The 25,774-nt window shown below is 43.9% G+C and overlaps 1 protein-coding gene across 1 annotated transcript in view; it reads right to left on the bottom strand.

The window, feature by feature from the left end:
• FCHSD2 (FCH and double SH3 domains 2) overlaps positions 1-25,563 on the bottom strand; it is a 70,550-nt gene extending 44,987 nt beyond the window's left edge. The window contains exons 1-6 of the mRNA XM_039318832.1: positions 25,462-25,563; positions 20,394-20,538; positions 16,856-16,989; positions 16,526-16,580; positions 15,370-15,498; positions 2,086-2,208 (exon numbers count right to left, since the gene is read on the bottom strand). Coding sequence (XP_039174766.1) covers positions 2,086-2,208; positions 15,370-15,498; positions 16,526-16,580; positions 16,856-16,989; positions 20,394-20,538; positions 25,462-25,535 — 660 coding nt within the window. The 5' untranslated portion in view covers positions 25,536-25,563. The remainder of the gene's footprint in view (positions 1-2,085; positions 2,209-15,369; positions 15,499-16,525; positions 16,581-16,855; positions 16,990-20,393; positions 20,539-25,461) is intronic.
• Positions 25,564-25,774: the final 211 nt, after the last annotated feature.

Below are 25,774 nucleotides of genomic sequence, written 5' to 3'. Positions count from 1 at the left end.
TAACATGCCGAGTGCAATAATGTCCAATTTGAACATGAAAGCCATAGGACAAGTAACAATCTTTATGGGATAATAAAATTAAAATGATCTTGATGGCTTCGACAGGCTGTTTGATTTTTCGTTCTACATGTGAGCGACTGGAATGGATGGAACACACACCCAGCCTTGTAAAATTCGGGCCTTCACTCTGTTGAACAGGAACGCAAGCAGTCCTCGACTTTACCACCACAACTCAGCCTGAAATTTCTGTCGCTAAGCGAGACAGTGGTTAAGTGACTTTTGTGGCAATTTACGACAAATCTCGCCACGGTTGTTAAGTGAATCATTGCAGTCGTTATGTCAGCAACACACATAACTGCCTTCCCCGTTGACTTTGTTTGTCAGAAGGTCGCAAAAAGGGGATCATGCAACCGCCCCGGGACACTGCAAACCGTCATAAATATGAGTCAGTTGCTAAGCGTCCGAATTTTGATTAGGGGACCATGGGGACGCTGAAACCGTCGTTAAGGGTGAACAACGGTCGCAAGTCCCTTTTTTCGGTGCTGTTGTAATTCCAGATGGTCACTAAATGAGCTGCTAATAAGTCGAGGACCGCTGCATAACAAGTGGGTGAAGTCAACATCCTGTATAGGAGCATTTGGGAGACTGAATTGTTATCCCCAACTGGGAGCAATTCCACGTTTTACCTGGCGAGTATCAATTAGTGACACGTTCTGGAGCAGAAAAGGAAGGAACAGGAGACTGTGAGGAAGAGTTTTCCACGGTCACAAAAAAAGATGCCAAAGATAACGGTTACACGTTGCAGCTATAGGTAGTCCTCGGCTTACGACCACCAGTGTGTATGTGTTCACTTTGAGAGCAAGCAACTAAACTTCATTTTTAATGTGTGCCATTGTGCCCACAGTAAAAACGACAATAAAGGTTATCTATCTATCTATCTATCTATCTGTTTGTCTGTCTATCTATCTATCTAATTACTCATCTATCATTATCTATCAATCATTCATCTATCTATATTTATCTATCTAATCACTCATCTATCTATCTATCTATCATTCATTTATCCATCATTCAGCTCTCTATCAATCATTTATCTATCTACTCATCTATCTAATATCATTATTTATCAATCTATCAATCATTCATCTATCTATATTTATCTATAATCAATCTATCTATCTTTCATTCATCTATCATTCATCTATCTATCAATCATTTATCTATCAAATCACTCATCTATGTATCATTATCAATGTATCAATCATTCATTTATCTATAATTATCTATCTAATCATTCATCTATCTATCTATCTATCTATCTATCTATCTATCTATCTATCTATCTAATCATCTATCTAATCATCTATCTATCTATCTATCTATCTATCTATCTATCTATCTATCTATCTATCTATCTATCTCTCTCTCTCTCTCTCTCTCTCCCCAAAATTTCCATAGCTAAGCAAGGCAGAGTGAGTTTTGCCCCATTTTACGACTTTTTTTGTTTTTTTGCCATAGTTGTTTAAGCAAATCACTGAGGTTGTTAAGTGAATCAGGCAGTCATTAAGCAAATCTGGCTCCCCACCCCCCACGCCTTGTTAACTCTGCTTGTCTGAAGCCGGCCAGGACAGTCACAAATGGAGATCCACGTGACCCCAGGATGGTGCAACCGTCGTAAATCCATGCCGGTTGCCAAGCACCTGAATTTGGATCCCGTGACCGTGGGGAGGCCGCGACGGTCGTAAGTGCGAGGACTGGTTGCCAATCACCTTTCTCAGTGGCTTTGTAACTTGAAATGGTCGCTAAACCCTGATCGCACGACCAGGGCGATACTGCGGCAGACACGAGTTATTTTTTTAAACATCGTCGTTAACTTTGACCCATCACTCAGTGAGTGGTCGTAACCCGAGGACCGCCCAAAGAGCTCCCTTCTCAGCTGCACCCCATCAAAGTGTTTATACCGACATTGAACAAGGAGCATTTGACTGCTTCCCGAATCGTCACGCCTGGTTTTTTCTCCTATTTCTGAACGACCTTCAAGATTAGAATAATAATAATCAGATTTTTGGGGATTGCAAAACTTACCCTGCTTGAAGTTTCCAAAAGAAATTGGAATGTGCTTTGAACGGATTGGCAGATTTCTAACTCAGTCCTGCTGAATATCATTAAATAATCCTTAAGGTGGTCATAAACGTTGCCGTCCAGAGCCTGCATGGGAAAAGGAAAACAAAGCAGACATCTATTTGTTAACAGGCATAAGCGAGAAGCCATCCAGATACGTCAATTCACAGTGGTTAGGATTACATGTAGTCCTCGACCTACGACCACAATTGAGCTCAAAATGTCCGTCGCTAAGCGAGACAATTGTTAGGTGAGCTTGGCCCCCTTTTACGACCTTTCTTGTTTAGTGAATCACTTCGGTTGATTCGTAACGTGGTTGTGAAGGCAATCTGGTTTTCCACCACCGACTTTGCTTGTCGGAAGGTCGCGAAAGGGGAATCAGCTGAACCCGGGAAAGGGCGACCGTCATAAATATGAGTCAGTTGCCAATCCATAGCTTGATGCTCGGCTGCTGCGGTCTTGCAGAACCAAGGTACGGATTGAATCCATAGCTTGCTTCTTGGCGGGAGAGGCCTTCCAGAAAGGCCTGTGACTGAGAAATGCAGGCCTGGCTGCAGAAGAGGCCTCAGAAGAAGAAGTGGGCCAGCGAGGAGAGGCCTGGCTGCAAGCTGAGTGGGCGCGGGGTGTGTGGGGCAGATCCACACCCCCACCCCAGCTTGATTTTTAGGTGTGTGACTCACCCCAAAATTAGGGCTTGTTTTTGGGATAGGGCTTATATTAGGCCCACCCCCCCAAAATCAAGCTAGGGCTTATTGTTGGTGTAGGCCTGGGATAGGCAACCTTGGCTCTTTTATGATTCGTGGACTTCAACTCCCAGAATTCCTGAGCCAGCATGGGCGGAACTATGGCCCCTTCATGACTCGCGGACTTCAACTCCCAGAATTCCTCAGCCAGCATGGGGGAAGCATGGCCCCTTTATGACTTGTGGGCTTCAACTCCCAGAATTCCTCAGCCAGCATGGGGGAACTATGGCCCCTTTATGACTCGTGGACTTCAACTCCCAGAATTCCTCAGCCAGCATGGGGGGAACTATGGCCCCTTTATGACTCGTGGACTTCAACTCCCAGAATTCCTCAGCCAGCATGGGGGGAACTATGGCCCCTTTATGACTTGTGGACTTCAACTCCCAGAATTCCTGAGCCAGCATGAAGGAACTATGGCTCCTTCATGACTTGTAGACTACAACTCCCAGAATTCCTGAGCCAGCATGAGGGAACTATGGCCCCTTCATGACTTGTGGACTTGAACTCCCAGAATTCCTGAGCCAGCATGGCTCAGCTTGGAAACCTCTCCCCTCAGCATGGCTGGTTTAGGAATTCTGGGACTTGAAGTCCACGAGTCATCAAAGAGCCAAGGTTGCCTACCCCTGGTGTAGGCCTTACTTTCGGGGAAATAAGGTATCAAGCTTTAACACGAAAACGAGAGATTTTAATGGCAAAAGGGAATAGCTGGGGGAAAAGGGAATAGCTGGGGGAAAAGGGACATCTGAATAGCTGGGGGAAAAGGGACATCTACTGTGCTTCGCCACGCAGCCTGTAGAAGCCGATCTTCATTAAGCCAACAACAGGGAATTCAGAGTTTAAACTGTGTTTAAACAAAGCTGCTAATAGGAGGGTCGGAGCCACGTTCAATGCGGTCTTTACCGTCTCGTTTCCTGAACTGCCACTTTGTCGTAATGAAAGGACGACAACTTAGCCCTCTTCAAGACAAGATGGTCCAGGTGAAAATAAGAGGCCTGCAGAGCTGCTATTTTGAGCAACTTGCGAGAACCAAAAGAAAAAAGGGGACTCAAAGCAGCAGCGCTGAAGTGTTCTAACTTGGCTTACGGAAATCAAAGATGGTCGGCTTGATAGCAAGGGCTGGTCCAAGGAACTCTGGATCATGTCGGAAGAGAAACACTTAAGCTGATGGGTAGCACACAACCAGCTCAGATAAGAATGTGGACAGAAAGCTTTTTACAATGGGGGGGGGGAGAGCGAGGGGAGGAGGGAGAGAAAGAGACGGAGGCAGAGAAAGAGGAAGGCAGAGGGAAGGAGAGAGGGAGGGATGGGGAGGGAGGGAGGGAGAGAGGAAGGCAGAGGGAGGGAGAGAGAGGGAGAGAGGGATGGGGAGGGAGAGAGGAAGGCAGAGGGAGGGAGAGAGAGGGAGGAAGAAAAAGGGTGGGAGGGATGAGGGAGGGAGGAAGGCAGAGGGAGGGAGAGGGGGAGGGAGAGAAAGAGAGGGAGGGTTGGGGAGGGAGAGAGAGAGAGGAAGGCAAAGGGAGAGAGGGAGGGAGGGATGGGGAGGGAGGGAGGAAGAGAGAGAGGCAGAGGGAGGGGGAGAGAGAGAGGGGGAGTGGGAAGGGAGGGAGAGGGAGCAAGAGAGGGAGAGAAAGAGAGAGGGAGGGATGGGGAGGGAGGGAAAGAGGAAGGCAGGGAGGGAGGGGGGAGGGAGAGAGAGGGAGGAAGAGGAAGGCAGAGGGAGAGAGAGAGGGGGAGGAGCGGGGAGGGAGAGAGAGAGAGCAAGGGGAGGGGGAGAGAAAGAGAGAGGGAGGGAGGGATGGGGAGGGAGAGGAAGGCAGAGGGAGGGAGGGAAAGAGAGAGAGAGAGAGGGAAGGAGGGATGGGGAGGGAGGGAAAGAGAGAAAGGCAGAGGGAGGGAGAGGGGGGAGTGGGAAGGGAGAGAGAGGGAGGGATGATGGGGAGGGAGGGAGAGAGAGAGAGGAAGGCAGAGGGAGGGAGAGAGAGGGGAAGCGGGGAAGGAGAGAAGAGAGGAAAGAGAGAGGGAGGGAGGGAGAGAGGTGGGGGCGGCGAGGGAGAGAGAGAGCGAGAGAGGGAACGAGAGAAAGAGAGAGGGAGGGATGGGGAGGGAGGGAGAGAGAGGAAGGCAGAGGGAGGGAGAGAGAGGGGAATGGGAAGGGAGAGAGGGATGGGGAGGGAGGGAGGGAGAGAGAGGAAGGCAGAGGGAGGGAGAGAGAGAGAGAGGGGAACGGGGAGGGAGAGAGAGCAAGGGGAGGATGGAGAGAAAGAGAAAAAGAGAGGGAGGGAGGGAGGGAGGCAGAGGGAGGGAGAGAGAGAGAGGGAGGGATGGGGAGAGAGGGAGAGGAAGGGAGGGAAAGAGAGAGAGGGAAGGAGGGATGGGGAGGGAGGGAGGGAAAGAGAGAAAGGCAGAGGGAGGGAAAGGGGGGAGCGGGGAGGGAGAGAGAGTTCATTTTGTGACTGCGGGGTTCCACCCAAAAAAGTTGTAAAATCAAATCTAACCATCACCACATACGACTGAAATGGGCAGAGTCCATTACAGTCGTATGTCAAGGACTATCTGTGATATAGATTTTTTTTATTATTATTTTGTAAGAAGCAATTTGAGTGCCCAGGGATGGGATAGTATACTCATTAAAAAAAAAAAAAAAACACCTAAATTATGTATGGAACGGTGTTTTGTAAAAAAAATTAAGAAATCTTAATGCCTGCAAAACCCAACCTGTTCGTCAGCGGATTTAAAAATTATTCAATCTTTTCTTTTCTGTTTGACCTTGAACGGCCACTGTTTCTGGACCAGTCCCCTCCCTGGAGCTAAGAGGGGTAAAGAGAGACGGGCTGCAAAAACCACTTCCTAAATCTGAAACGAAAGCTATCACCTGTGGTTTGGGGGTTTTTTTTGTTTTTTTTTTACAAAGTCACACTGTCAGGAAATGAAGAAACAGCACGAAGATAACTCAGAGCGCCACCGCAGTTTATTAAAAAGCAGGTCACAACTCCAGATAAAACAATATTGCTTCCTTGCTATTTTAAAAGCAATTTTAAGCCTGTGTTTTCGCAAGGAGCCAAAGATGGCACACGTCTCTTTTCTTTTTCACGTTGCCTTCGTCCTCTCTCTCTCTCTGGGCTGTTCCCGTCACGAAATCATCTTAACCTTAGTCTGATGGCTCTATTCTTTATTTAGATCAGTGTTTCTCAACCTTGACCATTTTAAGGCATGTGGACTTCAACTCCCAGAATTCCACAGCCAGCCATGCTGGCTGTGGAATTCTGGGAGTTGAAGTCCACATGCCTTAAAATGGTCAAGGTTGAGAAACACTGCTTTAGATGTTTACCTCCTGCCATTATTATTATTATTATTATTATTATTATTATTATTATTATTATTATTATTATTGCAAATGACTCAAGGCAATGGACGTATCCGACACATTTTTCTCCTCCTATTTTCCCCACTAAAACAACCCTGTGAGGTAGGCTGGGCTGAGAGAGAAGGACTGGTCCAAGGTCACCCAGTTGGCTTTCATGCCTAAAGCAGAACTAGAACACAGCACCTCCTGGTGATTGGCCCAAAGCCACCAGCTTTGGGGAAAGGAAAGGAAAGGGAAGGGAAGGGAAGGGAAGGAAAAAGAAGAGAAGGGGAGGGAAGGAAAGAGGGAGGGAGGGATGGAGGAGGAAAGGAAAGGAAAGGAAAGGAAGGGAAGGAAGGAAAGGAAAAGGAAGGGAAGGGAAGGGAAGGAAAGGAAAAAGAAGAGAAGAGAAGAGAAGGGAAGGGAAGGGAAGGAAAGAGGGAGGGAGGGATGGAGGGAGGAGGAAAGGAAAGGAAAGGAAGGGAAGGAAAGGAAGGGAAGGAAAGGAAGGAAAGGAAAAGGAAGGGAAGGGAAGGGAAGGGAAGGAAAGAGGGAGGGAGGGATGGAGGGAGGAGGAAAGGAAAGGAAGGGAAGGAAAGGAAGGGAAGGAAAGGAAGGAAAGGAAAAAGAAGAGAAGTGAAGGGAAGGGAAGGAAAGAGGGAGGGAGGAGGAAAGGAAAGGAAGGGAAGGGAAGGGAGGGAGGAAGGAAGGAAGGAAGGAAGGAAGGAAGGAAGGAAGGAAGGAAGGAAGGAAGGAAGGAAAGAAGGAACCATCAACAGTACTAATGAATGTTTTTTTACATTATGGGAACTACGAGAAGGTGACAACATAGCCCAGAACTCAAAGCCTCCTGGTTCCTAGTCTGGTTCCTTCGCCTCTAACCCAAACTAGAAAAGTCATAAAATGGGGCAAAACTCGCTTAACGACTGCCTCGCTTAGCAACAGAAATTTTGGGCTCAGGACGGGAACGTCCTCGATTTACAACCCACTCATTTAGCGACTGTTTTGAAGTTAGAACAGCCCTGAAAAATGCGGTTTACGAGCACCGATCCTCACATTTACACTCTCACAATCGCACAATCCAAAAATTCAAGGGCCTGGCTTGGCCCTAGGGATGTATTCTCATTTCCCCTTGCGAAATACGTCCTCTCCCTGGTGTAACTTCCTTACATCCTTCCTGATTTCAAACCGCGCTAGCGAAACAGAAGCTTTGGCAGACGAAAAACATTTAAAAAGGCCAGGTCGCTTGTGCCAATGTCAAAAGAACAATGCTTGGCCCTGGCAGATGCCTCCTCAACAGGACCATCTTTTCAAATCATCATCATCATAAAAAAGAAAACAAGAAAAAAAAATCCCAACTCAGCAGCAATCAATACTTGTTATCTCCGAACTGGATAAATTCCAGAAAAAAACAAGCTAGGCATCAGAAAAAGCACACCGTCCAGGAGACGAGAACACAGCTGTCTCCCCAACATGGAAAGCTTGTCCCATCACAAACCTTATTACAAAAAAGAAAGAAAGAAAAAACAAACAAAAAAATTGGGAGAGAGAGAGAGGAAGAAAGAAAGAAAGGAAGAAAGAAAGAAAGAGGGAGGGAGGGAGAGAGAGAGGAAGAAAAAGAAAGAAAGAAAGAGAGAGAAAGAGAGAGGAAGAATGAAAGAAAGAAAAAGAGTGAATTACTGCAGTTCTTAAGTAGCAGTTAAGTGAATCACTGCAGTTCGTGAGTAACACGGTTGTTAAGTGAATCACTGCAGTTCGTAAGTAACACAGTTGTTAAGTGAATCACTGCAGTTAAGTAATGGTTGTTAAGTGAATCACTGCGGTTCTTAAGTAACATGGTTGTTAAGTGCATCACTGCAGTTTGTGAGTAACACGGTTGTTAAGTGAATCACTGCGGTTCGTAAGTAACACAGTTGTTAAGTGAATCACTGCAGTTAAGTAATGGTTGTTAAGTGAATCACTGCGGCTTTCTTAAGTAACATGGTTGTTAAGTGAATCACTGCAGTTTGTGAGTAACACGGTTGTTAAGTGAATCACTGCAGTTCTTAAGTAACACGGTTGTTAAGTGAATCACTGTAGTTCTTAAGTAACATGGTTGTTAAGTAAATCACTGCAGTTCGTGAGTCACACGGTTGTTAAGTGAATCTGGTTTCTCCATTGACTTTGCTTGTCAGAAGGTCACAACAGGGGATCACGTGACCCTGGGACACCCCAACCTTCATAAATACAGGTAGTCCTTGATTTACAACAGTTTGTTTAGTGACCGTTCAAAGCACTTAAAAAGTGACTTGACCGTTTTTCACAACGACAACTGTCACAGCCTCCCCGTGGGTCATGTGATCCAAATCTGGACACTTGGCAAGAGGCTCCTATTTATGACGGGCTTGCCACGTCCCCAGGGTCAGGTGATCCCCTTCTACGACCTTCCGGCAAGCAAAGTCAACGGAGAAGCCGGATTCACTTAACAACCACGTGACTCACTTAACGACCGCAGTGCTTCATTTAACAAACGTGGCAAGGAAGGTCCTAAAACGGGGCAAAACTCACACAACCGCCGTCTCACTTATCAACGGAAATTTGGGGCTCCATTGTGGTCGTAAGCGGAGGACGACCAAATACAGTTGCCGTCAGCGCCTGAATTTTGACCACGGGACCATGGGGGAAGGCCGCAACGGTCATAAGTATGAAAAAAGGTCGTTAAGTCAATCCCTTCATCGCTGTTGTCACTTTTCAAACCGTCACTAAATGAACCGCTGTATGTCGAGGACAACCTGTACTTAAAGAAAGCTCGTTTATCCCTCCTCGTTTCCAATCACGCTGCACTTCAGGACCACATCCTGGGTATTAAATGACCGTCATTTCCAGATTTATGACCTTCCCCCCCCCCAGTGCATTTCTGTCTTGAATATGTATACGACAGAAATAAAATAGCTATCTCGGGCCAAGGCTGACGGTATTTTTTTGCTGTAATTCTTCTTCTTCTTCTTTTTTTTTTTAGGGGAAGGAAACAGGAAGGAGAGCGTGAGTGCCTGTAAATTATTTAAGAGGCACGCAGGCTATCTAGGAAAAGGGACATTAAATTGATTTTGTTATATATGTATTTTTGGGATCGTCTTTCTCCAGGGCATGAATAATTTAGGCGGCGGTTTGAAAAGGCCGCCTGGCGTGTGTGTGTGGGGGGGGGGGGTGTTGGATGGGGAGGTTTAAAAGCCCTCGTCTCCGTTTCGCCTTCAAACGCAGGCTCCGAAACAGAGGCAGGATCTTTAATCCGAGGGGGGTCTATAAATAAACGCTTTGCCCATTTCTGCAAGCGATTCGATGTTCGGAAGAGCTGAGCTTCCCAAAGGAACAGCCAAATTGTCCGAGCGTGCAGAGTTGTGTTGGGTGAGGCAACCCGAGGCGCAAACACAGAAAAGGGTGGTTTGTAAGAAAAGGTGGTTTATCTACAATAGAATGCAATTATACCACGGGAATTGTAAGAGTGGCATCCAACAAAGCTTGATTACAGCGAGGAATGGAAGAGAGAGAGAGAGAGAGAGAGAGACTCTTAGCAGAAAGCCTTCCCTTTTATACTCAAGCTCTTAAAGGGACACAGACTCCTGCTGAGTCATTCCTAGCATTGTATTATTCATCTCACATTATACAAACTGGTTAACTTCTAAATCAAGGGTGTCAAACAGCCGGCCCATGGGCCGGACGCGTCACCAGGAAACCACGCCCACCCCATTGCTGGCAATGGGGAAAAAGCTCCAATACGTTGCGCGACGTCACAAGTTTGACATGTCTGTTCTAAATCATCGACAAAAATGGTTGAGTTGTTCTCCAAGGTAAGAACATCTGATCACTAGCAAGACTGGACTGGACAGCCATTGGTCTGGAAGGGTAAAGGGTCTCCCACACGGACAGGAGGTTGGACTAGAAGACCTCCAAGGTCCCTTCCGACTTGGTTATTCTGTTAAATAGTGGCAATGTGTTAAGGAGATGAGGTTTTGAGAATGTTGGTAAGGAATGACCGGTGTGTCTAGTCCAGGGATCTTCAAACGTGGCCCTTTTATGACTTGTGGACTTCAACTCCCAGAATTCCTCAGTCAGCATGGGGCAACTATGGCCCCTTCATGACTTGTGGACTTCAACTCCCAGAATTCCTCAGCCAGGCACGCTGTCTGAGGAATTCTGGGAGTTGAAGTCCACAAGTCACAAAAGGGCCAAGTTTGAAGGCCCCTGGTCTAGTCTAACAAAGCGAAGGGCTAAGTGTGACATGATAGCAGTCTTCTAATATTTGAGGGACTGCCCCAAAGAAAATGGGATCCACCTCTTCTCCAAAGCACCAGGAGGCAGGAGAAGAAGCAACGGATGGAAGCTGACCAAGGAGAGAAGCAACCTGGAATTAAGCAGAAACTTCCTGACAGTGAGGACAATTAACCAGTGGAATTATCTGCCTCCAGAAGTTGTGGACGCTCCAACAATGGAAGTTTTTAAGAAGAGACTGGACAAGCATTTGTCTGGAATGGTATAGGTCAGAGGTAGGGAACCTTGGCCCCTATATGACTCGTGGACTTCAACTCCCAGAATTCCTGAGCCAGCCATGCTGAGGGGAAAGGGAGAGGTTTCCATGCTGAGTCATGCTGGCTCAGGAATTCAGGAGTTGAAGTCCCCAAGTCATGAAGGGGCCATACTGGCTCAGAAATTCTGGGAGTTGAAGTCCACCAGTCATGAAGGGGCCATAGTTCCCCCATGCTGGTTGAGGAATTCTGGGAGTTGAAGTCCGCGAGTCATGAAGGGGCCAAAGTTCCCCCATGCTGGCTCAGGAATTCTGGGAGTTGAAGTCCACAAGTCATAAAGAGGCCATAGTTCCCCCATGCTGGTTCACGAATTCTAGGAGTTGAAATCCACGAGTCATGAAGGGGGCCATAGTTCCCCCATGCTGGCTGAGGAATTCTGGGAGTTGAAGTCCCCGAGTCACGAAGGGGCCACAGTTCCCTCATGCTGGCTCAGGAATTCTGGGAGTTGAAGTCCCCGAGTCATGAAGGGGCCATAGTTCCCCCATGCTGGTTCAGGAATTCTAGGAGTTGAAGTCCACAAGTCATGAAGGGGCCAAAGTTTCCCCCATGCTCGCTCAGGAATTCTGGGAGTTGAAGTCCCTGAGCCATAAAGGGGCCAAAGTTTCCCTCATGCTGGCTGAGGAATTCTGGGAGTTGAAGTCCATGAGTCATGAAGGGGCCATAGTTCCCCCATACTGGCTCAGGAATTCTGGGAGTTGAAGTCCCCGAGTCATAAAAGAGCCAAGGTTGCCTACCCCTGGGATAGGTTCTCCTCCCTGAGCAGCAGGTTGGACTACAAGACCTCCAAGGCCCCTTCCAACTCCTGTTATTCTGTATTCCGTATTCTATTCTGTGCAAGTACTCCTTAGTTATAACGGCACTGAAAAAAGTGACGGTCCTAACTGTGAAAAAGATCACATTTTTCAGTGCCGTTGTTACTTTGATTGGTCACTAAATAAACTGCTATAAGCCGAGGTCTACCTATATTCCACACTTCCTTAAAACTTGTGTAAAAAAAATCTTTCTGGCTTCCCTTCTGGCAGCTGAATTGTTATTTAGAGATAATTCAACCGGCCGAAGGACGGCTTTTATTCACATTCGGCTAAACCCGATGGGCAATTAACTGGCCAAAATTATTATTTAGCTTCACTGTGTTCCACCACGGCTCCACAAAGGATCCGTGAATAGCTCCTCTCTGATTATTTTTAGGCAGTTGAACTTCTCTCCCCTCCCCCTGGAGTTCTTCAATGGATTTTGGAGGGAACAAACGGCGATGGGTTTTCCAGATGGGCTGGCATTGCCACTCACAAAACCCCACGCAACACACTTCTTCTGCAAAACCCGCGGGTGCCTATCGAGAGAGGCTGCCCTGAAGTCAGACGAAACCTGCAGATCGGGACTAGAGACTCCTGTCTTAGGGGAAGCTTATTTTTCAGGGTTTTTTTTTTTTTTTGAAAAAAAAAAAAGGACATTAAGGATTCTGAACGAGAAGCCCGACCTGTTTTATGGGGGGGAGAGGGGTCAATAAGAAATAGTTTTTTGTATATATAATTGCAACACACTGATCTGCTATTTCTTGGTTTGTCGCATTTCACAAAGAAAATGTAATTTTAAAAAATTAGAAAAGAACCATTTGCACAATGCCAATGGGATCTGTTTGTTTATCTATCCATATTTGTCTGTCTGTCTATCTTATATCTCTATCTATCTATCTATCTATCTATCTATCTATCTATCTATCTATCTATCTATCTATCCATCCATCCATATTTATCTATCTATTCATCTGTCTGTCTGCTTGCCCGTCTATTGTCTATTATCTATCTATCTATCTATCTATCTATCTATCTATCTATCTATCTATCTATCTATCTATCTATCTACCTAATATCTATCTATCTATCTATCTATCTATCTATCTATCTATCTATCTATCTACCTACCTGCCTGCACGTCTACTATCTATCTATCTATCTATCTATCTATCTATCTATCTATCTATCTATCTATCTATCTACCTACCTACCTACCTACCTACCTACCTATCCATCCATATTTCAGTCTGTCTGTCTATCTATCTATCTATCTGTCTGTCTGTCTGTCTGTCTGTGTCTGTCTGTCTATATTTGTCTGTCTGTCTGTCCATATTTGTCTGTCTATCTATCCATCCATATTTGTTTCTGTCTGTCTGTCTACCTACCTACCTACCTACATAATTCACCTACCTATACCTCTATCAATCTATATTTTTACCTACCTACCTACCTACCTAACCTACCTACCTACCTATACATTTACCTACCCATCTACACCTCTATCAATCTATACCCTTACTTACCTACCTATACATTATATGCCAGTCTGCCTACCTACCTATACAACCCATTCATCCATCCATCCATCCATCCATCCATCCATCCATCCATCCATCCATCCATCCATCCACCCATCCATCACTTACCTATCTAATTCACCTACCTACACCTCTCTCTCTCTCTCTCTCTCTCTCTTTTCAGTTTCTTCTTCTTTTCTTTGATGTAGTCATTTAGTTCAGTGGTTCTCAACCTTTTCTTCACCACGGACCCCTCTCCCCTTTAAATACCTTTTGTGGCCCCGGATCCCTCAAAGATTTAATTCAATATTTAAATCATTACATGTCTTCAAGCCTTCAACGTAACGGGTCCCCAGGGGTCCGTGGACTATAGGTTGAGAACCACTGATTTAGTTTGTTCTTTAAATCTTTAAAAATAAAATGAAGAACTGTTTCTCAAAAGGTGGCCGCCAAGTTAATTTTGACCACTGCTGCGAAAAACCAGCGATGCAGCTTCCTACCATTTTGAGACAGGAAGCCTTAAAAGGAAGACTTAGTGTACCAGTCGAATTTGTTTTTAAACTTTTTCAAAACTTTAAAACCTTTTTTAAGCCTCCCAGCATCTGTCCTTTTCCTTGCCTCTAACAGAGGCTACAACAGATCACATCCACATTGCTTCACTGCAGACATAAAGTAATGATGTAGAAAAAAGAACCACATTTTCAGACCTAAACCTTGATTTGTTATATACAAGGTAAATGGATTTGAAACTGTAGAACTCCTTGTGCTTTCTGAGATAGACAAAAACATCTGGATTATAATGAAGGCATATCGTAACGGCGAACACAAAGTAATCATTAAATGTCACCTGCAAATCTACTTAAAGCATGTTTCCCTAGTCTGGTTTAGCCGACAAACCAGGTTAGTTAAGGAAACAACAAACTTAACTGCAAGAAATGTAGCTGGCTGAGGAATTCTGGGAGTTGAAGTCCACAAGTCATAAAAGGGCCAAATTTGAAGAGCCTTGACATAATGTGAGGGGGAAATAATGCTAACTCAGAAAGAGCTAAACTGGTGTTTCTCAACCTCAGCCCCTTTAAGAGGTGTGGACTTCAACTCTCAGAATTCCTCAGCCAGCATGCCTGACTGAGGAATTCTGGGAATTGGAGTCCACAAGTCATAAACGGGCCAAGTTTGAAGACCCCGGACATAATGTGAGGGGGAAATAATGCTAACTCAGAAAGAGCTAAACCGGTGTTTCTCACCCTCGGCCATTTTAAGAGGTGTGGACTTCAACTCCCAGAATTCCTCAGCCAGAGTGCCTGGCTGAGAAATTCTGGGAGTTGAAGTCCACAAGTCATCAAAGGGCCAAGTTTGAAGACCTCTGGTATAAACAGATCCTCTGTGTTTAGGGAATGCAAATTACGGCTTTTAACAATATTATATCTATATTTAGCTGAAACCACATCCTTGAGTTACAGCCATTCATTTCATGATCATTCAAAGCTACATTGGCACTGAAAAAAAGTGAAATGACTGTTTTTCACACTTATGACCGCTGGAACATCCCTGTGATCACGTGATCAAAATTTGGACACCTGGCAACTGGCTCATATTTATGACGGTCACAGCGTCCCGGGATCACGTGACCCTCTTTTGTGACTTTCTGATAAGCAAAGTCAATGGGGAAACCAGATTTACTTAACAACCGTGTTACTCACTTAACAATTGCAGTGATTCGCTTAACGACTGCAGCAATAAAGATCGTAAAATGGGGCAAAGCTCACTTAACCATTGTCTCACTTAGCAACAAACATCTTGGGCTCCATTGGGGTTGTATGTCGAGGATTACCTGTAATAATTTTTTTTAAAAAGAGTTAAATACCTTTAAACTTTTTTGAACACTAAACTTTAGATCCAGAATGTTCTCTTTATAAGGGAGGAAACATATGAGATCTTGCAGTAATTCTGATTTATATAAATATGGTTAAAATGACAGGTCAATAACAAAGTTGGAAGGGATCTTGGAGGTCATCTAGTCCAACCCCCTGCTCAGGCAGGAAACCCTAGACTATTTCAGACAAATGGCTGTCCAGTATCTTCTTAAAAACTTCCAGTGTTGGAGCATTCACCACTTCTGGAGGGAGGTGGTTCCACTGGTTAATTGTTCTAACTGTCAGGAAGTTTCTCCTTAGCTCTAGGTTGCTTCTCTCCTTGATTAGTTTCCATACATCATCGTTAGAGAATTGAATAACCCTGAGAAAAATGGAAGCACTTCAATTAAATCTGCCTTTAATCATTAATCCTTACCTTGATAATGTTTACCAAGTCCGTTTGATAGTAGCGGTCTTGATGGGCATTGGCAGCTGCTAACGTGAGAAGATACTCATTTCTTGCATGAGTAGCCTTCGAATTACACTCAGACCGGCGTGCTTTTAACTAGACAAGGAAAAACAGAACTGGGTGAGAAATTATCGCAGCGTGGAACCTGAGGATTGTAAAGCAGTATTTGAGTAAGAAGTGGATGGCTCACAATTCAGAATTTAAACAATAAGAACAACAACACCTTTTGCACAGGTAGTCCTCGACTTACGACCACTACTGAGCCCAAAATTTCTGTTGTTGAGTGAGACATTTGTTAAGTGAGCTTTGCCTCATTTTATGACCTTTCTTGCCACAGTTGTTAAGTGAATCACCACATTTGGGTGATTGGGCAGGGGGATGGAACTCTTGAGTAGGGGGTTGGACTAGATGACCTACAAGGTGCCTCCCAATTATTCTATTCTATTCTATTCTATTCTGTAATTCTATTCTATTCTGTAAGTCTATTCTATTTTGTAATTCTATTCTATTCTATTCTATTTTGTAATTCTATTCTGTAATTCTATTCCATTCTGTAATTCTATTCTATTCTGTAATTCTATTCTATTCTATTCTATTTTGTAATTCTATTCTATTCTATTTTGTAATTCTATTCTATTCTATAATTCTATTCTATTTTGTAATTCTATTCTATTCTATAATTCTATTCTATTTTGTAATTCTATTCTATTCTATAATTCTATTCTATTCTGTAATTCTATTCTATTCCGGTCGTTAAGTGAATCTGCCCTTCCGCATGGACTTTGCTTGTCAAAAGGTCACAATAGGGGATCACGTGATCCCTGGACGCTGCATCCGTCATAACTATGAGTCCGTTGCCAAGTGCCTGAATTCTGACCACATCATCGAGATGCTACAAAAGTCATAAGTGTGAAAAATGGTCCTAAGTCCCTTTTTTTCCAGTGCTGCTGTAACTCTGAGCAGCCACAAAGTCAACTGTTGTAAGTCGAGGACGACCTGTGATATATATAGAAAGCAGCTTAGAGTTTCCCAAACTACAAATCCCCCTTTTGCACTGTGTCTCCACTGCCAGACATTACACAGCTCTAAAATTGGACGTTACACCATTTATTTTTGCACTCACCTTAACACTGGCTTTCTGTAAGCTTATCCTCGATTGAAAAAGACTAAGTTTAGACCTGCAAACAAACAAGTAGCAAAAAAAAAAAAAAAAGATTATTTCTGGTGAACGGGACAGAGAATCCGTGTAGCAGACCTTGTATTTAGAAAGGGGTGTGTTATTTTTATTATTTTTTTTCCCCTTTCAAAAATGAGATTGAACGGAGAAAGGCAGGAAATTCCTCGGTAATCGGGGCCAATTGGCTACAAGCAGGATTATGCCGCCAATTAGGACGCCAAAGAGTTGCACGGAGTTAATTTCTGTGCAGAATTTTGGACGCCAACGAGAACGTACTTGGCTTCAATGTCGGCCTTTTCCCGGACAGCCTGGGCCATCTGCTCCGTTTCGAAGTATTTTTTCTTCCCCTTGGCTAAATCTTTCACCGTCTCTTGAAGTTCGGTCTGGATCCTGATCAGCTGGTCCACGCACTGAACAACAACAACAACACACACACACAAAACAAATTGGTCTTTCCTCCTAAAAGTAGAATCTGCCACGAAGAGCTGGATGAACACACGTAAGTACTCCTCGATTTACCACAATTCAGCCCAACATTTCTGTTGCTAAGCCAGACAGTCGTTAAGTGAGTTCGGCCTCATTTTACGACCTTTCTCGCCCACCGTTGTTAAGTGAATCCCTGCGGTCGTTAAAGTTAATCGCCCGGTGGTTAAGTGAATCTGGATTCCGAATTGACTTTTGCTGGTCAGACAGTCGCGAAAGGGGTCACGTAACCTTGAGATAGGACCGCGGTTGTAAATACGAGTCAGCTGCCCAGCGTCTGAATTTTGATCACCAGGGATGCCGCGATGGCCATAAATGGGCAAAAACGGTCATTAAGTCGCTTGGTGCACTTCTCTTGTAACTTAGGATACGTCACTTTTTGCACTTCTGTCGTAACTTTGAACAGTCACTAAATGAATGGTTGTAAGCCGAGGACTACAGGTTATCCTCGACTTACAACCACAGTTGACCCCAAAATTTCTGTTGTTAAGTGAGACATTTATTAGGTGAATTTTGCCCCGTTTTACGACATGGCTTGCCTCGGTTGTTCAGTGAATCGCGGAAGTTATTAAGTTAGTGACACGGTTTTAAGTGAATCTGGCTTCCTCATTGATTTTGCTTTGTCAGAAGGTGGCAAACGGGGATCACGTAACCCCGAGATCCTGCAACTGTCATTAAGTGCAAGCCAGTTGGCAAGCTTCTGAATTTGGATCACGTGATCACGGGGAAATGCTGCAAAGGTCGTAACTATGAAAAATGGTCGTTAAGTCACATTTTTCAGTGCCGTTGTACTTAGGAACACAGTTGTTAAGCGAATCCGGCTTCCCCCATTGACTTTGCTTGTCAGGAGGTCGCAAAAGGGGATCACGTGACCCCCCCCAGGGACACTGAGACCGTCATAAATATGAGTCAGTTGCCAAGCGTCCTGATTTTTGATCGTGTGACCACAGGGATTCTGCAATGGTCGTTAAGTGTAAAAAAAAAACAAACGGTCCTACGTCACTTTTTTCAATGCTGTTGTAAGTGGAGGACTGCCTGTATCCAAAATACTGGCGTTTCCAACACTGACAAATAATTTGTGTTGCTTTCTTTTCCTAGCACAGGGGTAGGCAACCTTGGCTCTTTTATCACTGGTAGACTTCAACTCCCAGAATTCCTCAGCCAGAATGGGAAAACTATGGCCCCTTCATGACTCATGGACTTCAACTCCCAGAATTCCTCAGCAAGCATGGGGGAACTATGGCCCCTTCATGACTTGGGGACTTCAACTCCCAGAATTCCTGAGCCACCATGGGGGAACTATGGCCCCTTCATGATTCGTGGACTTCAACTCCCAGAATTCCTGAGTCAGCATGGGGGAACTATGGCCCCTTCATGACTTGGGGACTTCAACTCCCAGAATTCCTGAGCCACCATGGGGGAACTATGGCCCCTTCATGACTCGCGGACTTCAACTCCCAGAATTCCTCACCAGCATGGGGGAACTATGGCCCCTTCATGACTTGGGGACTTCAACTCCCAGAATTCCTCAACCAGCATGGGGGAACTATGGCCCCTTCATGACTTGGGGACTTCAACTCCCAGAATTCCTCAACCAGCATGGAGAAACTATGGCCCCTTCATGACTCGGGGACTTCAACTCCCAGAATTCCTGAGCCAGCCTGGCTCAGCTTGTAAACCTCTCCCTTTCCCCTCAGCATGGCTAGTTCAGGAATTCTGGGAGTTGAAGTCCAGGAGTCATAAAAGAGCCAAGGTTGCCTACCCCTGACCTAGCACTACGTTGTGCTCTATGAGTTAAGAACACAGTAAACTGTGCTATCGTTTTACATGCAAATATTTGCAAAAGACAATTAGATTTGTGCGTGTATTTTCCCTCAGGGCTTCAGAGACGAGATGCTACCTGACTTGCTGACAGGCTGTTGATTCCACCACAATTCCACAAAAGGGGAATTTTGGTGGCTAAACGACAGGGAAGGTGCAGGAAAAGAGCGGGGCCGTCTTTAAATTCCTTTGTAAATCTCTTTACACCGGCGTTCCTCAATGTTAGCAGCTTTTCAGATCGGCAGACTTCGACTCCCAGAATTCCCCAGCTGGAGGATTCTGGGAGTCGAAGACCTCAAGCTGCCGCGGTTGAGAACGCTGCTCTAAAAAAACCCTTTTCGGCCACTACAGCATTTCTACAATAACAATAATAAAAAGCATTCCACACCCCCCCCCCCTTGCTCAGCCTTCCCTCTGCAAGAAGCCACAAGGATCTTTCTGTAGTCGGTTCCTGGCCTGCTGCCTGGGACTGCGTTTGCAGGACCTGCCTGAAACGCCTCCATTTCAGTTGCACCCTTAAAATCTTGGATCGTTCCAGGAATGTTTTTAGAAGGCAAACACACCTCAGGTTCAAAGCCTATCTGGGCATCCTTTGGAAAATTTCAAAGCCGCCTCCGAAAGACGGCTTAGTTTTCGGATTCTTGCAACCATCACAGAGTGCATTTCGTTTCGTTTACAAAAAGAAAGTTCTTTTGCTGGCTGTCGACAGCACACAGCGTGCCAGCTCTTGGAGCAAAATGCATGCCATATGGCTGCTCAGGAAGGAGGGAAATAAGGAAGGAAGGAAGGAAGAAAGGAAGGAAGGAAGGAAGGAAGGAAGGAAGGGGAAGGAGAGATTCTTTCAGAAAACAATCTGTTCATAGAGATTATGCAAGGGATATAATTATGGATGGTTGGGGTCTTGTTTATTAGAGGTTATTGCAAAAGGTTATGTGGTCTCTCTCTCTCCCCCCCTCTCTCTCTGCTTAATAAAATGGCTGGCTCAGGAAGTCCACGAGTCATGAAGGAGCCAAAGTTTCCCCCATGCTGGCTCAGGAATTCTGGGAGTTGAAGTCCACAAGTCATGAAGGGGCCATAGTTCCCCCATGTTGGCTCAGGAATTCTGGGAGTTGAAGTGCCCAAGTCATGAAGGGGCCATAGTTCCCCCATCTGGCTGAGGAATTCTGGGAATTGAAGTCCACAAGTCATGAAGGGGCCATAGTTCCCCCATGCTGGCTGAGGAATTCTGGGAGTTGAAGTCCACCAATCATGAAGGGGCCATAGTTCCCCCATGTTGGCTCAGGAATTTTGGGAGTTGAAGTCCGCGTGTCATAAAAGAGCCATAGTTCCCCCATGCTGGCTGAGGAATTCTGGGAGTTGAAGTCCACGAGTCATGAAGGGGCCATAGTTCCCCCATGCTGGCTGAGGAATTCTGGGAGTTGAAGTCCGCGAGTCATAAAAGAGCCAAGGTTGCCTACCCTTGGCCTAGCCTCTCAAGTCACAATGGAAGAACAAAAATCTCGGAAGGTACCTTTTTCAGCTGTTGTTCTTTAAAGCACTTCACTGCCCTGGCGGGTTCCGAAATGAGGTTTTTATAGTTCTCACAGATATTGATCCTGGACTGGGCCACTTGCACAGTGCTTTCTAGAAATGATTTCCAGACAGGATAGAGGCTCCTACAATGCAGACACAAATAACAGAATAACAGAGTTGGATGGGAGCTGGAAGGTCCTCTAGTCCAACACCAGATCAGTGGGGGAAAGAGGGAGGAAGGGAGGGGAGAGAGCGAGAGGTAAGAGGAGGGGAAGGGGAAAGGGGGGGAGGAGGAGGAGGAGAAAGAGGGAGAAGGAGATAGAAGATGAGGAAGGGTAGTGAAAAGGAGAAGGAGAGCAAGAGGGAGGAGGAGAGGAAAGGGATGAAAAAGAGGGGGAGGGAAGAAGTAGGAGAAGGAGGTAGAAGATGAGGAAGGGTAGTGAAAAGGAGAAGCAGAGCAAAGGGATGAAAAAGCAGGGGCAGAGGAAGAGAAGGGGATAGAAGATGAGGAAGGGTAGTGAAAAGGAGAAGGAGAGCAAGAGGGAAGAGGAAAGGGATGAAAAAGAGGGGGAGGGGAGAAGTAGGAGAAGGAGATAGAAGATGAGGAAGGGTAGTGAAAAAGGAAAAGGAGAAGGAGAGCAAAGGGATGAAAAAGCAGGGGCAGAGAAAGAGGAGGAGAAGGAGATAGAAGATGAGGAAGGGTAGTGAAAAGGAGAAGGAGAGCAAGAGGGAGGAGGAGAGGAAAGGGATGAAAAAGAGGGGGAGGAAAGAAGTAGGAGAAGGAGGTAGAAGATGAGGAAGGGTAGTGAAAAGGAGAAGCAGAGCAAAGGGATGAAAAAGCAGGGGCAGAGGAAGAGAAGGGGATAGAAGATGAGGAAGGGTAGTGAAAAGGAGAAGGAGAGCAAGAGGGAGGAGGAAAGGGATGAAAAAGAGGGGGAGGGGAGAAGTAGGAGAAGGAGATAGAAGATGAGGAAGGGTAGTGAAAAAGGAAAAGGAGAAGGAGAGCAAAGGGATGAAAAAGCAGGGGCAGAGAAAGAGGAGGAGAAGGAGATAGAAGATGAGGAAGGGTAGTGAAAAGGAGAAGGAGAGCAAGAGGGAGGAGGAGAGGAAAGGGATGAAAAAGAGGGGGAGGAAAGAAGTAGGAGAAGGAGGTAGAAGATGAGGAAGGGTAGTGAAAAAGGAAAAGGAGAGCAAGAGGGAGGAGGAGAGGAAAGGGATGAAAAAGAGGGGGAGGGAAGAAGTAGGAGAAGGAGGTAGAAGATGAGGAAGGGTAGTGAAAAGGAGAAGCAGAGCAAAGGGATGAAAAAGCAGGGGCAGAGGAAGAGAAGGGGATAGAAGATGAGGAAGGGTAGTGAAAAGGAGAAGGAGAGCAAGAGGGAGGAGGAAAGGGATGAAAAAGAGGGGGAGGGGAGAAGTAGGAGAAGGAGATAGAAGATGAGGAAGGGTAGTGAAAAAGGAAAAGGAGAAGGAGAGCAAAGGGATGAAAAAGCAGGGGCAGAGAAAGAGGAGGAGAAGGAGATAGAAGATGAGGAAGGGTAGTGAAAAGGAGAAGGAGAGCAAGAGGGAGGAGGAGAGGAAAGGGATGAAAAAGAGGGGGAGGGAAGAAGTAGGAGAAGGAGGTAGAAGATGAGGAAGGGTAGTGAAAAAGGAAAAGGAGAAGGAGAGCAAAGGGATGAAAAAGCAGGGGCAGAGAAAGAGGAGGAGAAGGAGATAGAAGATGAGGAAGGGTAGTGAAAAGGAGAAGGAGAGCAAGAGGGAGGAGGAGAGGAAAGGGATGAAAAAGAGGGGGAGGAAAGAAGTAGGAGAAGGAGGTAGAAGATGAGGAAGGGTAGTGAAAAGGAGAAGCAGAGCAAAGGGATGAAAAAGCAGGGGCAGAGGAAGAGAAGGGGATAGAAGATGAGGAAGGGTAGTGAAAAGGAGAAGGAGAGCAAGAGGGAGGAGGAAAGGGATGAAAAAGAGGGGGAGGGGAGAAGTAGGAGAAGGAGATAGAAGATGAGGAAGGGTAGTGGAAAAGGAGGAGGAGAGCGAGAGGGAGGAGGAGGAGGGGAAGGGTGATGGAAAAGCAGAGGAGAAGAAGGATAAGGAAGAAGAGGAGGGGGAGAGGAGGAAGGGGGGAGAAAATGATCAAACTGTCATTTTTTCACACAGCTATATCTTCACCTTCACACGGTTATATTTTCACCTTCAGACTGAAAAAAAAAACTGCCTTACTGCAAAAAAAAAAAGAAAGAAAAAAAAAAGGGAGGGGGGAAACCCATCCAAATCCCAAAACCCATCTAATATAATTTTTATTTTTCCAATGTTAAAAGCCTTCCATCCCACCAGCAGCGAAAGTCTTTGCTTACCATTTACAGTCAACTTCTGCAGCATTATCCCACGGTGCAGATTTATTTACAAAGTGAATTTGCCCAAACATTTTAATTTTTATTTTTATTTTGGTTACACCTGGACTGCAAGCTACGGAACGCCAAGTTAAAACCTGGGGGAATTTTAACTGGGTAATCTGAACAGGTGGGGAAAAAAAAATACAGTTGAAGAAAAACACGATCATGAAACAGCGTGAGCTTTCATTGGCAGGGAAGCCACCAACCTCTAGAAGAAATAATAATAATAATAAAGTTGGAAGGGACCTTGGAGGTCATCTAGTCCAACCCCCTGCTCAGGCAGGAAACCCTATACCGTTTCAGACAAGTCTCTTCCTAAAAACTTCCAGTGATGAAAAAAAAGTATTTAACAGATAGACCAGTTTGTATTTATTAACTGATTGATATTTCTTTTTTTAAAAAAAATATGTTTTATTGATTTTTAACATACCCCTTAATATTTGGTAAACATCGTATTGTTTGGGTTAATGTTGAAAAAACAATCAATAACAATTAATTTCTATAGTTCATATAATAGCTTTAGTTGATTTTTTCTCCTTCCAATAATATTCTCTTTGGCCAACCTTAAATTAATGCAGTTTTTATTTAAATAAATGACAGTTAAATACAGACATTTTCCTCATGTTTCTGCAAATAATAACCACATCAATATAAAGCTTCCTTTCATTTATCATCTGGATTGTGATTGACTGATATTTCTTAACCACCTAGCTCTCTTTCAGAGCTCAGCTCAGCCCAAAACACTGCTCATACTACATTGGTCTTTAAGCGTGCAAAAATGGTCATAAGCTGTTTTTTTCAATGCTGCTGTAATTTCAAACGGTCACTAAATGAATGGCTGTAAGTTGAGGACCACCTGTGTGTAAAAAAAAAAATCTTCCTCCATGGGTTTAAGGCCATCTGCTAAAGGCCGCAGGTTGGATAGTTCTCTTCCATATCTGTTATATAATATATATATATATATATATATATATATATATATATATATATATATATATATATATATATATATATATATATAATATATATATATATATATATATATTTGTTTTCTGAGGTTTTCGCGGGTGTTTGTATGTAGGTCTTTGGTTGTTCGGGTTTTCTCCTGCGTAAAATTGGAAGTGTCGCCAAGACACTTCCAATTTTACGCGGGAGAAAACCCGAACAACCAAAGACCTACATATATATATATATATATTATATATATATATATATATATATATATATATATATATATATAAAATTAATTTTTTTTATTAAAAAGTTTTATAAAAATTACAATATTAATCCACCCCAAACCCCCCCTCTCCCTCCCCCACTTCCCAGAGCTGAATACAGGGTTACAAATATGATAATCATAATCTAACTAACATTACCAACTATATAAATAACCAAATCCGTAATGCACTTTAACTCCCCTTTAACATCAATATAAGCAAATTAAAAGTGAACATAATAATAATGAGAACATAAACAAATTAATATCCTAATTATTAAACAATACAGTCCCCAAATAGTTAAACAATACTAATACTAAAAATAATAATAATTTCATAATAATACTCTAAAATATATATTTCTAGTTTTTTACAATAACAATCTTTAGTGCTTCGTGAACAGTGTGTTGTCTGGGTTCATATATTTAAAACGATCCATAATTAATTTCTACCAGTAGGCTAAAGTGAAAATTAAGAAAATAGACGATGGGGCCTATCAGAGAGACTATTTAAAAAAGAAATACCTGTTTGAATATGGTTAAAGAAATAGAAAAGTTTTGGATGTCAATTTGACTTTAAGAGGGAAGAGCCGCTTAAGTAACATAGTGCTGTCTTTTTCTTCTTCTTTTTTATTTTATTTCTTGATATGAGTAATATAAAAGAGTTGGAAAGGCTTATAGAAAGGAAATGTTTTAGATCTCTAAAGGGGATTGACTTTAAGAAAATTACAATGGATTAAAAAAATGTTTTGAATAAGAGTTAAAAGACTAGAGGACTTGATTTGTTAAATGGAATATTTAAAGATTAAATATACTTTTAATTATGGTAAAAAAGAACGAAAAAAATTTGGAAATAATTTCTACAATTAATCAATATGTCGGTACTATTTCTCTCAATCTGCTCTTCCTCCTGTAATATTCTCCTTTTGTCTACGTTAAAACAAATATAATTCTTAATATTTTCAGCATATACCGGGTTGAATATAAACCTTTTTTTAGTATTTATGCATGTAGTAATAACATCGATGTATCACCTGTTTCTTAATCAGCTTGTTTCCATTGTGTTTAGAAAAGCTATTTTATTAAATCATTATATGCAAGATTCTTATGGAAGCTTAGTTTCCCCTCAGTATTCACTTATAGTTTTCCCAAAGTTCAATACCTTTAAATATCCAAACTCTTCATTTAAATAGACCCTCTCAAGGTTTTAACATTTCATATATTCTAAAAGTATTATACTACTTATAGTGGTGGTCCTCAATTTACGACGGTTTGTTTAATGACTGTTTGAAGTTACAACGGTACTGGGTCACGTGATCAAAATCCAGACCCTTGGCAACTGACTCATATTTATGACGGTTGCTGGGTCTCAGGGTCACGTGTTCTCCCTTTGCGACCTTCTGACGAGCAAAGTCAATATGGGAGCCAGATTCACTTAACAACGGTGTGACGTAAGGTTGTCTTACCTAAAATCAGTCCGCTCCTCTGCTTTCACGCCAGGCCATTCTTTCTTTAAGTACTGGCCAGCCAACTTCTGCATCCCCTGTTGAAAGAAAGAAAGAAAGAAAGAAAGAAAGAAAGAAAGAAAGAAAGAAAGAAAGAAAGAAAGAAAGAAAGAAAGAAAGAAAGAAGAGAGAGAGAGAGAGAGAGAGAGAGAGAGAGAGAGAGAGAGAGAGAGAGAGGCATTATTTACAAACGGAATTGAATCCTGGCATTACTCCCATGATTAGTTATCCTACTTTGAAATATTCCACAGGCATTTTCTGGTGGGAAATGAGA

This window comes from Crotalus tigris, unplaced genomic scaffold, assembly GCF_016545835.1.
Source record: "Crotalus tigris isolate CLP2741 ecotype Arizona unplaced genomic scaffold, ASM1654583v1 scf7180000021573.356075, whole genome shotgun sequence".
NCBI classification, from domain to species: Eukaryota; Metazoa; Chordata; class Lepidosauria; order Squamata; family Viperidae; genus Crotalus; species Crotalus tigris.
This window is presented reverse-complemented; position numbering and strand designations above follow the sequence as displayed.